Source organism: Neomonachus schauinslandi, chromosome 10 (assembly GCF_002201575.2).
Source record: "Neomonachus schauinslandi chromosome 10, ASM220157v2, whole genome shotgun sequence".
In the NCBI taxonomy this organism is placed as follows: domain Eukaryota; kingdom Metazoa; phylum Chordata; class Mammalia; order Carnivora; family Phocidae; genus Neomonachus; species Neomonachus schauinslandi.
Window position 1 is genome coordinate 58,352,457 of NC_058412.1, and position 14,486 is coordinate 58,366,942.

Here is a 14,486-nt window from a genome sequence, read left to right on the forward strand (position 1 = left end):
GAAAATAATTGGGCACAGAAACACAAGTACAGCTATTCAGCTTCTTTGTATAGTTAGAGAGGCAGGTTATTTCTTCATTTGCCAGCTATCCTAGTACAGATAATGGTAGAAAGGATTAGGCCACATTATCCAGTTCCCCTTATACAATTTTTCTCACTTTTTAATCATACGACAGATCATTTGACATGCCAAAGCAGACCTAGGAAAAAGGTAACATTTCTCAATTTAGGGTCCTAACCCTATAAAATGCCTTATTTTCTAATTATTTCATGTCCTATCTTCCCTAAAAGACTTGTACCTAATATGGTACTAAATACAGAGTAAACATTCACTTATTATTTCTGATTCCTACAAAATAAAATATTTCACTAAAAATTTATAGTTGTCAGTTGTTAAATAATTTTCAACTTATAAAACTGCATATACCCGTATGTTTAAGATGTCCCATATAAAGTTACCTTAGACTTATTGCCATTAAGGCAAGCTCTGCAACTGTACCTTCCCCTCCTGATATCACAGCACATTGTAAAAGGCTGGAGCACAACCATAGAGCAAGGAAGTAAAGGTGGTAATGCCATCAAAAAGCTTGTGAGGACTTTATTTTTTTATTTTTATTTTTTAAAGATTTTATTTATTTATTTGACAGAGAGAGACAGAGCAAGAGAGGGAACACAAGCAGGGGGAGCGGGAGAGGGAGAAACCAGCTTCCCGCTGAGCAGGGAGCCCGATGCAGGGCTCGATCCCAGGACCCTGGGATCATAACCTGAGCTGAAGGCAGATGCTTAACAACTGAGCCACCCAGGCGCCCCGCTTGTGAGGACTTTAAAGCTCTGGTTTCCCTTTGAAATTCTCCCATCTGTGAGCTTAAATTTCTACTTGGAAAACCATATTTAAGGCAACATATTACTCTGCCATAATTTGGGGGGGGACTATCGTAATTGCCCTGCCTCCTACTGTCCTATATTTTATTGAAAAATAATTTATTTAAGCATATATAAATCAACTGCAGCCTGACAAAATCTTTTATAAATGCCATGACTTGAAGAGAAGAGGCAGGGAAGCTGCATATTGTGTTAATTATCCATGGTAATTATTTTCTCAATAAAAAATGAGTCAGCAATGAATTCTGATTATATATTTAGCTATAAAGATAGACATGTGCCCACAGAAAGTGAGCACTGAGAACTAACCTTTAAATAAGGTAGTATGCCTTATTTATTCTCTAATCTGACATTTATCTGTGTCTCAGTTATAAGTTTCAATCTATCAATATAAAAAAAGAATCAGGAAAGAGAAATAATAAGCTATACAGATGACAAAAACCAAAACTGATCACTGTACAACTCAAACTCTTTCCAAAAACACAGTTAAAAGTAAATGGCCAATGGCTGCAGAGATCTTTTTTCCCCCGCCAGTGACTTCAATGGGACTCAGCAGCATATAATGTATATTTTAAAGGAAAACCATCAGAAAATAGAACTGACTTTCAGAAGAAAAAAGTGGTTCTAGTCTTTGGATTTAGTGTAACTGATAGCTAATTAAAAAAAAAAAATAGCTGGGACACAAGTTTTTTATTAAAGAATTCCAAAATGTCATGGATTTCACATTTCCTAAGATTAAAAAACCATTTATTTGCTTAACTTTTAGAATAATGTCATAATCATTTCTTTCATAATTTCTGGAACTGGATTTTTAAGTCCTCTTTTGGGTGTTCTGTACAATTTATAAAACAGCATTTCACATATGCATGAACATGCTAAGCACTTGCTGTAAAGAGCTTAACACATGGTGGGTTCTCATTAATTTTTCAAAAGAAACACATCTATAATGTTGTTGTTTTTTTTTTTAAAGATTTTATTTATTTATTTGAGAGAGAGAGAATGAGAGAGAGCAAGCACATGAGAGGGGGGAGGGTCAGAGGGAGAAGCAGACTCTCTGCCGAGCAGGGAGCCCGATGTGGGACTCGATCCAGGGACTCCAGGATCATGACCTGAGCTGAAGGCAGTCGCTTAACCAACTGAGCCACCCAGGCGCCCCATCTATAATGTTTTAAGAGAAGACACAATGATTCTGAAATACACAGAAGGGATCTGAAATATTAAGAGCATCATAACTGGACAGTAATCCAAGAAATAATTCCTTCTAGAAAATATTGCATTCTGAGAAAAATCAACCTGCAGCCTCAAACATTTGGATTTCACCATCTAGATTCAATCAATATTTGATATAATATGAAAAATAATCTGGACCTAAAAGTTATCTGATTGACTTTCAAAAATGCAATTAAATAAAGGTGTATTTAACTTCAAATAGGGTTATGTATTCTGAATTGACCTATAATCTATTTCACTGTTTCATTTTTTTTTAGAAAATAATTAGTATCTGATTATTAAAAGGAGGTAATCACTTTTCATTTGATAGCTAAAAGCACACAGGGTCTAACATCCATAGTTATAGTCATATTCATTTATCATACTTAGTGGATGACCTTTTATTGTTCCTTTCCACAAAAGCCTAAGACCCATAGGCAAAAGTGACAAATATCCAGCAAAACAGAGAAAACCCTAAGTCCATTTTCAGAACTTTCTCATATCAATGTAAATGGATAAGAAAATATTACAGGTCTAAAATACAATGCCCCCAAACTATAAATGTATGCTTTGAAGATGATGTCATTCATGATATGATGCCCTGTACCTTTCCTATGTGGCTGCTGGAAATATATTTAAAAGTTAAAAATGTACCAACACTATTACCCAGCGAATTCCAGTCCTATGTATTTGCCCAAGAGAAATTAAAATATTTACCCCCTAAAATACTGTTTCAGTAGTATTTATACCAGAATTCACAGTAGTGAATATTCAGGATATTTACTAGAAATGAATCAAATCATCAACAGGGGCATAAATAATCAAACTGCAGTGCATTCACTCGATGGAATACTACTCACTAATAAAAAAAAAAACTACCAATATTCACAACAGCATGAATAAATCTCAAAAACATTATGTTGAGCAAAAGAAATCACGTATCACAGGACTACTGTATGATTCCATTTACATGAAATTCAAAAACAGGCAAAACTAGTCTATGGTGGGCGCCTGGGTGGCTCAGTTGGTTAAGCGACTGCCTTCGGCTCAGGTCATGATCCTGGAGTCCCGGGATCGAGTCCCGCATCGGGCTCCCTGCTCGGCAGGGAGTCTGCTTCTCCCTCTGACCCTCCTCCCTCTCATGCTCTCTGTCTCTCATTCTCTCTGTCTCAAATAAATAAATAAAATCTTTAAAAAAAAAAAAAAAACTAGTCTATGGTGATAGAAAAATCAGAATAGCGGTTGCCTCTGAGAGTTGTCAATTAACTGAAAGAAGACACAAAGGAAAAAGTAATGAAAATATTCTATATCCTAATAGGAGTACTAATTACACAAGTATGTATTGATCAAAACTCATTACATTGTATAATTAAGATCTATATGTAATTTTAGCTGAATAAAAATAAAATTTGACAAGATGTCCCTGAAATATTAAAAATTCTGAAACTTAATTAAATTAAACTTAAAAGGAATAATTTTTTTCCTCACACAGGACTACTTATGGAAAAAGGAATATCCACTTAAACATGCTTACAGTTATTGTGTGCTTATAAAAATATATTCATATTTATCTAAAGAATAAATTTTTAAAATATCTGCAGAATTGTTATTGAACATTAAAAATTCTGTTCTATACTCCCACAAAGCTCTAAGTGCAAAAAATTAAAACCTTTGAAAAATCCAACTCCTTTCTTCCTGCAGCCCAGCAATGGACTCAGATAACTCATCATTTCTTTCTTTTTTTTTTTTTTTTAAGATTTTATTTATTTATTTGACAGAGACATAGAGAGCACAGGTAGGCAGAGCAGCAGACAGAGGAAGAGGGAGAAACAGGCTCCCAGCTGAGCAGGGAGCCCAACGCAGGGCTCGACCCCAAGACCTTGGGATCATGACCTGAGCCGAAGGCAGACGCTTAACCGAATGAGCCACCCAGGCGCCCCACTCATCATTTCTTAAGTTTGCCTTAATTTCATCCTCTTGGAATCTGAATAAACAATCCCAGGTACAATTTTGTAAGTGTTACCTATTTAATCATTAATTCGTGATTACCACTGTATAGAGAAGTTAAATTATACTGATGTTACTCAAGGCTACCACATCCAAGATCAAAACTCAGGTATCTGACTCCCATTTTCAGAACTGTAGTTACACGATCACAATGCCTGATCAATCATTTTAGTAGATTAGATAACTAGAAATAACCCAAAATATCAAGTACTATATTAAAATATTCTACACTGGGACCAGAGAAGCTTCATAATTTGACTAAAAGTTAAATGCAACATTTGGGTAAGAAATTTAGAAAAGAGACAAACCTTAGAAGACTTCCTTCGGCTTCTTCTTGTCCAAACTACCACCAGTTTATCTGGTTGCCTGTCAAGCAAGAAAAAGATAAAGCATAATTTAAGTAATCTTATATCAAATTAATAGAGCTTAGTTCTAGTGCCTTTAAAAGGACAAAAATGTCATCTACTTTAGATTACACAGAGCAGTTATTCTTACAATAAATCTCTATAAATTATTCAAATACAGTAATTTTTTATATTACTATTTACTATTACTAAATTAGGTCATATTTGTATGATACAAACATGATCTAACTTAAATGACTAATATTTTATCCACATGTTTTTCTAAAAATCCTTTAGCAAGTTAATTCACTCGGACAAACCAAGTAAAATAAAATACTTAGAATTGGTGACTATTTTAAAAAGAAAAGTACACATACATCTTCTCTAAAAATAAATGCTATACATCTAACACATTATCTACTTTAATTTGGAAAAAATAGCATAAAAGTGGCACTTCCAAAATAATTTAAATCTATGGGTTACACTACTTTTGCATCTCATATCTTATAAACAATGTTTGTGGTTTTCAAAATATTTTTATATTCAATCATCTCAACAATCTTCATAAAAACAATACAGTAGTAAAAAAAATATGTAAGGTATATACTCTTATTTTATAAATTTAAAAAACTGGCAAAATAACTAATCAAAAGCTTTGGCAGAACCAAGTCTGAAATACAGGTCTTTTAACTCTCAGACCTCTCTTCTTTACCTTCTGCTAATATAAAGTAGAAAAACAAGAAAAAAAAAAAAAAACCTGTTTTCAGCTAATACAACTAAGTTCTCTTTAATGCTGAGGGAAAACATCAAGATTATGATAATCAGTTATTTTCCTTAAATTTTTATTTTTAAAAATCTTAGATAAAAGCTTTTTAACCAAGAAATGAATGATACACTCATCTCAGTGACCTTCACTACTTTCTATGTCTCACTTAGAGACATCTCCCTATCAACAGATGACCTGTCCTCTTATTTCATTTAATTAAATACACACACACACACACACACATACACACACATACATAAAAGGCCACCAGCCATAAACTCCTTACCCAGTGATTCACCTATTAACCTGTCCAAAGAGTTGTCCAATGAAAAAGTACTGAGGAACTGACCCAGAACGTAGCACAGAAAAATAAAGTGATAAAAATATTTTAAAACAAGGGAAGAGACATAAAAGACAAACTGAGAAGTACATACACCTAACAGAAATGTTAGTTCAGAACAGTGGGAATGACAAAGAAATACTGAAGAGACAAGGCTAAGAATGCTCCAGACCTGAACAGTCCTTAGACAGAAAGTATATATTAAAAACTAATGATGTACTATATGTTGGCTAATTGAATTTAAATTAAAAAAAGAAATGAAGGGGGAGAAATCAGAGGGGGAGACGAACCATGAGAGACTATGGACTCTGAGAAACAAACTGAGGGTTCTAGAGGGGAGGGGGGTGGGGGGATGGGTTAGCCTGGTGATGGGTATTAAAGAGGGCACGTATTGAATGGAGCACTGCGTGTTATACGCAAACAATGAATCATGGAACACTACATCAAAAACTAATGATGTAATGTATGGTGATTAACATAAAATAAAATAAGTATATAATAATGAATAGGATAATTAAAAATAAATTTAATTTCTGGATACCGTACAAACTACAAAGCAGCAAGAATAAAGAGAAAAACCATAAAAGAAAAGACAGGTTACCAACAAAGGAATCACTAGACTGATAGCAACTTCTCATTAGCAGCAACAGAGAACAAAAGACAATAAAGCTAATGAACTTCAAGTTGCTAAGGGAAAATAGCTGTCATCTTTGAGTTTTATACTGGCTAAACTATCATTTAAGAAATGGTTTTAGGGCCCCTGGGTGGCTCAGTTGGTTGGGCGACTGCCTTCGGCTCAGGTCATGATCCTGGAGTCCCTGGATCGAGTCCCGCATCAGGCTCCCTGCTCTGCGGGGAGTCTGCTTCTCCCTCTGACCCTCCCCCCTCTCATGTTCTCTCTCTCATTCTCTCTCTCTCAAATAAATAAATAAAATCTTTAAAAAAAAAGAAAGAAAGAAATGGTTTTAGACATTTCCTGGCAAAGAGCAGATGGTCAATAAATATTTGCAGAATGGATGGGAAAAAAAAAAAGAAATGATTTTAGACATACGAAGACTATGAGTTTCCAATGCATAAATTCCAGTTAAATAAGGGAAGCAGTAGGATGCAAAAAGCAACATCAATATTGTGAAATGTTAATGCTTGTTCATTTTAGGTGGTAGAACCCAAAGAAAAGCTAGGCCAGAAACAGGAAGAAGGTTCTAATAATAAAACTGTTTGACTAAGGAGCCATCTAAACAAATGCACAATGTTTCTGATGGTGATAATAACCAGCATCGTATAAATAGAAAAATGGTGGTTCTCCATCCAAGACTCAGCTTAGTTCCAAGTGTCAGGCATTAAAGACATCAAATGTAAACTAAAACCAGTAGCTTGCTTTGGTGAGTCTTCCCACAGTGAGACATTGGGAGCAACAGCCAAATGCAGAAGTGCTAAATTACAGGTGAAATAGAAGAAAGTTTCTATGAAATATCAGAATGTTAACCTAAGAAATCCGAACCAATGCAGAAACAAACAAAACCTTGCTCAACACAGAGAGAAGCAGAATAGAACAAATGACAATGAAGATGGGGAGCAGTAAAGTAATATAATAGATGGAGCTGGGAAGAAAGTATGATCAATGCTGGCAGCTTAACAGTAGAGGAAATGAGTAGCCAACAAATGTAAGCTACCTTGTTTGAAAGTATTTATGGCTTGCTGGAAATTTTACCTAGATTACTACACTAACCTTTTCATCATGTTCTCATCTCATCTCCAGGCAACCCCAACTCTTAATTATATTTCTATGGCACTTCTTTAGAAACGCTATCTTACAGCTTTTCCTTATGTTTTTTATCCTATAGTCATCTCTTATACTCAAGGTACTACAAACTGGTCCTTGCAGTTTGAACTTGACAGATTCATTTCATCATAATAGTATTCCATTTTATTTTACTTTTTAAAAAGATTTTATTTATTTATTAGACAGAGAGAGACACAGTGAGAAAGGGAACACAAGCAGGGGGAGTGGGAGAGGGAGAAGCAGGCTTCCCGCGGAGCAGGGAGCCCAATTTGGGGCTTGATCCCAGGACTCTGGGATCATGACCTGAGCCGAAGGCAGATGTTTAATGACTGAGCCACCCAGGCGCCCCAATTTTATTTTATTTTGAATTTAAATTTTAAAAAACAGTTCTTACTTAAATGCTTTTAAACAAGGTCCATGCTGTCCTGATTACTAGGGCCTCCACTATCACCTGCTTCAAATCTGACCAGCTCCTATTTAGACCCTGTACACATTTGACCCTGTGACAACCTGGCATGCAAGGTAACATCCATATTCCTGAATGTTGTTTTTATAAGGCACTTCACCACCTGACCCTAATCTACCTTTCTAGCTACAAATATCTGAACACATACTCCTTCAATCTCTTCACATCTTTGCATGGTACTACCTTTCTTACAAAAACTTCCTCTTTCCTCCCTCTTCTACCTGATAAACTCTTAATTCTTCACTTCCTCTGTGAAACCTTGACCACTTATCATTTCATTTCTACCCCATTCCATATTCCATGGCTCAGGCAGAATTAACTGCTCCTACTACTGTATTTCCAGTAATACCTTAAAAACACCTCTATCAAAATATTTGATATGCCCTATATTACATTTTTATTATTCCTATCTCCTCCACTAGATTGCAATCCTTTATCAACCATATCTTATCTTTATATTCCTAGCAATTAATAAGAATTTGGTACAAGGTTGAGGTTCAATAAACATTTGCTACTGAATGAACCTTAAGTTTCCAGCAGGAATTCCCAACTGGTTAATTATAATTGATGAGGTTTAACTACAGCCAGTAGCTATATAATAAATCCTCTCTGCAGTTTAATTTTGCAGGGATTCTCACCTTGGCTGCACATGGGAACCTCTTGGGAAGCTTTTAAAAATACTGATGCCTAGGTTCCACTCCTGGAGAATCTGATTTAACTGGTGTCATGTGCAGATTTTTTTTTTAATTCCTACAGGTGATTCTAATATGCAGTCAAAGTTGAGAACCGCTGTTTTATAGGGAGAGTGGTAAGCAATCCCTGTACCTCCTGACTTCAAACACTAGTAAGGCATAAGTTGTGCCAGCAGTGGGGGTATCTGTCCCCCACCCGCCGCCCCCACACATCATCCTAAGCCACCATCCAGGCTACCTGCACTGTTGCCTCCTTCTAACTCAGCTTCTTGGCACCTCCCTCCCCTCAACCATCCTGATCTCAGTGCTTCAGAACAGGAAAACCTTTTACCATAAAAAATCAGGAAGGGTGGTCTCCTAACCTAAATGCCTGAAGTTCCAAGAATGTAAATAGAACATAAATGACTTATCTGAGAATACCCCCAGAGACAGCTAAACTTGTTTGTGCTTCTAAGTCATGTCCCTTTTTTTTTTTTTTTTAAGATTTTATTTATTTATTTGACAGAGAGAGACACAGTGAGAGCAGGAACACAAGCAGGGGAGTGGGAGAGGGAGAAGCAGGCTTCCTGCTGAGCAAGGAGCCCGATGTGGGGCTTGATCCCAGGACCCCGAGATCATGACCTGAGCCAAAGGCAGACGCTTAACGACTGAGCCACCCAGGTGCCCCAGTCATGTCCCATTTTTAAGAAGTCTTTACTAGAAATCAGTCCACCTTTGCATTATCATGGGCAACATGAGGCAGTGTTCTAAAATAAAGAAAGGTGCTGTGACTTATTGTTCTCAATAGAAGAGTACCAATAACCACACAATTAGCTGACCACAATTAATATTTTAAGCATCTGTGCTGTACTAGAAAAGAACCATTAAATATTTACGTATGTCCACAAAAGAGGCCAGGGACAGAGTAACTGTGAGAGTGTTATCCAACTATCAAAGAACCTGTAATTATACAACTTTCTACTAAAAAAGTCAAGACAACTTGATAGAGCTCAGGTTTCATAGAGAATTCAACAATCACATATTTAACATTTCTACTCCATCCCCTAAGTTAAGTAACCAGGTAGGCCTACACATAATACATACACAAACATATAAATACACAAACATGTATTAAATATGCAAACATCTTATATACATGCACATAAAATGTACACACAGATGCACTTTCTTTGAAATCTATCTAAAGTTCCATTAAAAAAGCTTAAGTCTTGGGGCACCTGGGTGGCTCAGTCCTTAAGCGTCTGCCTTCGGCTCAGGTCATGATCCCAGGGTCCTGGGATCGAGCCCCACATCGGGTTCCCTGCTCGGCGGAAAGCCTGCTTCTCCCTCTCCCACTCCCCCTGCTTGTGTTCCCTCTCTCGCTGTGTCTCTCTCTGTCAAATAAATAAACAAAATCTTTAAAATAAAATAAAAAAAATTAAAAAGCTTAAGTCTTTTGGTGGGTTTATTCAGGGAAGAAAAACTTTACAACAAAAACTAAAATTTTTTAAAAAATTAAATTTAACACCTCTAACCTACCCTCAGAGTCTTTTTTTTTTTTAAGATTTTATTTATTTATTTGACAGAGAGAGACACAGCGAAGAGAGGGAACACAAGCAGGGGGAGTGGGAGAGGGAGAAGCAGGCCCCTTGCCCAGCAGAGTATAAAACAGTAAGCTGTATTTTTCTTTGGTCTGAAGCTAAATTTTGTGCCCTCCTCTTTTGCCACTAGTGAACTTAAAGGTAAATTTAAAAATATATATTTTACTGAAGGCCTATTATACTCCTGGCACTGTGCTAAGCAAAGGAGATACAAAGATGAAAGAAGATAAATCTCAATCCCCTAAAAATTTACAAACCAGTAGAGACAAGCAAGTAAACAAAGTACCCCATTTCTAGCACAACCCTGGGGAACACGGAGAAGACAAAAAAACCTTATGCAGAGAAGGATCTACTTATATATATCTCAGGAAATATGCACACTGACAAAGAGAGCCTGCCCAACCCCTGAGATTACTTATTTAAAATTTATTTAAAAACCTGTAATTTATGACACCTTAAATATAAAACCCAACAAAAGATGAGTCCTAATACAGTACATCTGTCTACTAAAAAATTATAAAGCCATTAAATATATTTTCTAACACCATTTACAAGCATGGGACTATGCTTAGGATATCATGTTAAGTTTATTTAATACAGATTAAAAATCTTTTCCTATAGTCTGCAATGAAAGAAGATACCAGGAAGAAATATCTCAAAATACTAACTGTGGCCACTATTAGAAAGTAAAATTACATGTCATTTTAAACATATACTTTTCTTTATTTTCTGCAATGCATTTATATCACTTTATGCTGGAGAGCTATTTAAACGTGGGGGGGGGAAGTTATTTAAAATAAAACAACCTTTTTTAAGTTTAGAACTAAGTATGAACAGAGTTAAACAATTTCTTAATTTTCACCTTGACACTCCACTATGGTCCAAATAATAACAATATGACAAATACTATTCAGATCACTCTTTCTCCTCTACATCAATTAAAATTCCCCTTTCTCCAGGGTAAGCACCTTAGGAGGGTACTGAATGGAAAGAAATAGGAGGAAACAATTTGCATTAATCTAGGAGATACAAATTTGTAAAAGAAGACCCTTCCAAGGTGATACAGTATGGAGGAGAGAATACTAGCATAGAGGAGACTTATTTTTCCTAGTTCTCACCCTGCATGACCTTCGGAATGTGTCTCCATTTCTCTGAGCCTATTCCCTAATTTATCAAATGAAGAAATGACTAAGATCTCAGCTAGTTCTAAAGCACAGTGGTTCAATGACTGTAAGATTAAATGACTCTAATGGAGTAAATATTTGGTGGTTTAAAATGAAATGAGAAATTCAGGAATAGGGTAAAGAATTTATGGCATAAAATCACTTGCCTCCTGTTTTCTCATTATCAAGAGCTAGCTAATATTATTAACTTTGAGTAACACTATGAAAGGGGAAGTAGTATTTTTTAGCAGAATAGTAAACTGACCACCAAAGGTTCATGCTCCCTGTCCAAAGCGTAGTGTTAGTTTTGGGAGGTGTTGCAAGAAACCCCTCAACTGCACCCCACCCACCACCTTCACCACCACCATGTTGGCACTGAAATGGGGCCACATGATACTTCTTACCCCTGGAATGTGAAAAGTTATTGGTGTCACTTCTGGAGTAAAATGGATAAAAAACAAGTATGCCTTCTCCACGCCAGTTGGATGGAGAGGTTCCAGAATGCAGAGGAAGGCACAGTCATAAGATAAAAGGTGTCAGGGCTCCTGCATGACCACATGGAAGCCAGTCAACCTGGAATACCCTCTCTAGACTCAGAAGTAAGCAAGAAATAAAATTTTATTAGGTTAAACCACTTGAATTTCTGGGTGTGTCTGCTACAGTAACTCCTCAACATTCTAGAAAATTCGGTAATTTAAAAACACACACAGTAAGAGTTGCGATCTTGTAGTAAGTTACACTGGAAATTTAGTTGCGATCTTGTAGTAAGTTACACTGAGACCAAATTTAACCTTTTTATGTCCTACTGGTTTTCATTTATATGAAACTGATGTTTCCAAGGATAAAAGACAGCTATAACTCAAAACTTAGTAATTAATATTTAAGCCCCTAAGCTTTTCCTAGATTAAAAATGAGGAACCATAAGTCTTTAGAACACAAAAGTACAACAAATTTCTGCCACCACAGAATCCAGGATGTGTTTACAATGAGAAAAAGAGAGCTCAAAATATTAATCCTGTAGTTACTGTGAACAGCCACTTCACTAAATAACAAGGTTATTCTTTTTAGGAGAAAGGGCTCTTAGCCATAACTGAACATTTCATGGTGGGATGCTGTGAATATTGAAACAAAAAGGGAGAAATTGTCTTATCACGGAAGTACTCTAACTTTACTATTTCTCAAGTAATTATTTTTATCCTTCAGTAGGTACATCTGCCTCCTATTGTACTATAACTGCTGCAGCTCCAGTTAATTATACTCCTTTATGCTTACTTCACAAGTTATTTAGCAAGCTGTAATAATTAATTCAATAGGAAGAAAATTATACAAGACAAAGTACTCATATATAAGACATATTTCTTTTCTGTAAAAATGAAAGGATAGTTCTAATAACAGATGTAAATCTTTGTCACTTAAATAAAAACATTTTTTTAAATTATATTTTTGCACCTTCCTGCTATCTTTAAAACATTTTCACAGAATGACTGCTTTTGGTCACAAATATTTAACTGGTGATGCCCATGGACTTTTGCTGACAGGAATTTCTAATACCTATATATCTATTTAGATACAGCACCAGTCAAACTGAGGAGGTGCAGTTTAGCCTACTTGAACTGAGTATACTTTTTAATAGGCCATCAAAAAAATACATATATATATTTTTTCTTTTTTGCTGTACTATTCAACAGTACAAAGGGTTTATCATTTTATAATATAAAGTTATTTTGGAGACAAATAGCATTATAAATAATCACTACTGTATCATGTGTGCAATATTGGTCTTCTGTTCTCCTTTATTGTTTTACAGAAATCACCCACACCACTTCTTTTAATTTAGCATATTATTTACTACTACTTCTCTTCTTATAGGCCTGTTGGAACAAACCTCACATGTCAAGAAATTCAGATCAATCCAGAGGTTAAGTATCTGACTAATCTCCCAGAACGACAGTTTTTTAAAAAGTCTCAATATGTCACCAATGCCACAGGCCTCGAAAAAAAACATTCCAAATAGAGAACACTGGTGGACTCCAGGGGAAAAAGGAACTAACGAATCACTAATGTTAAACTGTTCTGAGAGGAATTTTGAGAAGCTGACAGAAAAATTTAGGAATAATAATCACAGATACAGGAGGGAAAAGGGCAAAAAAACGCAGTGTATTTTAACACAAGAAAAATCAAGAGAAAGGAAATGTGGTAATACCATAGTGCTCAGCTGCAAACAATACTAGGTCATAATAATGAATTCTGATCTAACTCTTGTAAAGCTGACTGGAAAATAGGAAGGATGGTGAAAGGGAAGGGTTAAGTTGTTTCAGGGAGGAGGCGGTACAACAGCTAAATCCTCACCACATTAAGAAGCTAGTAAAGTCTAAAATCAAAAAAGTTTTTTTAAAAAGTTGGAAGTATGTTATTGAACAGTGAATAGCATTCACACCCACACAGGAAGTTTATATTCAAAGAGATAGACAATAAGTATTGGCAAAGATATGATGAAAATGGAACCTTCACACAATGCTGGTGGGATTGTAAAAGGGTACATCTGCTGTGGAAAAGCTTGGAAATTCTTTAAAAAGTTAAACATAGACTTATCATAAGATCCAGTAATTTTACTCCTAGATATATACCCAAAAACTTGTACATGAATGTTGATGGCAGCATTATCCATAACAACCAAAAAATGAAAACAACTGAAATGCCCACCAAATGATGAATGGATAAACAACATGTGGTATATCCATTCAATGGAATATTATTCAGCCATACAAAGGAATGACATACTAATACATGTTACAACATGGATGAACCTAGAAAACATTACACTAAGTGAATAAGCCAGACACCAAAGATCACTTATTGTATAACTTCATTTATATGAAATGACCATAATAGGCAAATTCATAGAAACAAAAGTAGATTCATGATTGCCAGAGGCTTGGAAAGGGGAGTAAAGACAGGGATGACTACTAAGAGGAACAGGATTTTTTGGGGGGGTGATGAAAATATTCTGAACTAGATAGTGATGATATATGCACAACTCTCTGAATATACTAAAAACCACTGAATTGTACACTTATAAAGGGGTAAATTTTAAGAGTTTAAATAAGACTAGTAAGAATAAAGGCAAGAAAGGGTTGAATAAATGCTAAACGGTTATATGCTACAAGAAAATAGTCATTACTTTGAAGATCTTCCTTATTCACAAAAGGGACTCCAAATTACTCCAAATTAACCATTGCCAAGTATAATAACCCA

The 14,486-nt window shown here is 35.6% G+C and overlaps 1 protein-coding gene across 1 annotated transcript in view; it reads right to left on the reverse strand.

Moving 5' to 3' along the window:
• EHBP1 (EH domain binding protein 1) overlaps positions 1-14,486 on the reverse strand; it is a 412,321-nt gene that overhangs the window by 279,772 nt on the left and 118,063 nt on the right. The window contains exon 3 of the mRNA XM_044918742.1: positions 4,406-4,463. Within this exon, the coding sequence (XP_044774677.1) occupies positions 4,406-4,463 (58 nt within the window). The remainder of the gene's footprint in view (positions 1-4,405; positions 4,464-14,486) is intronic.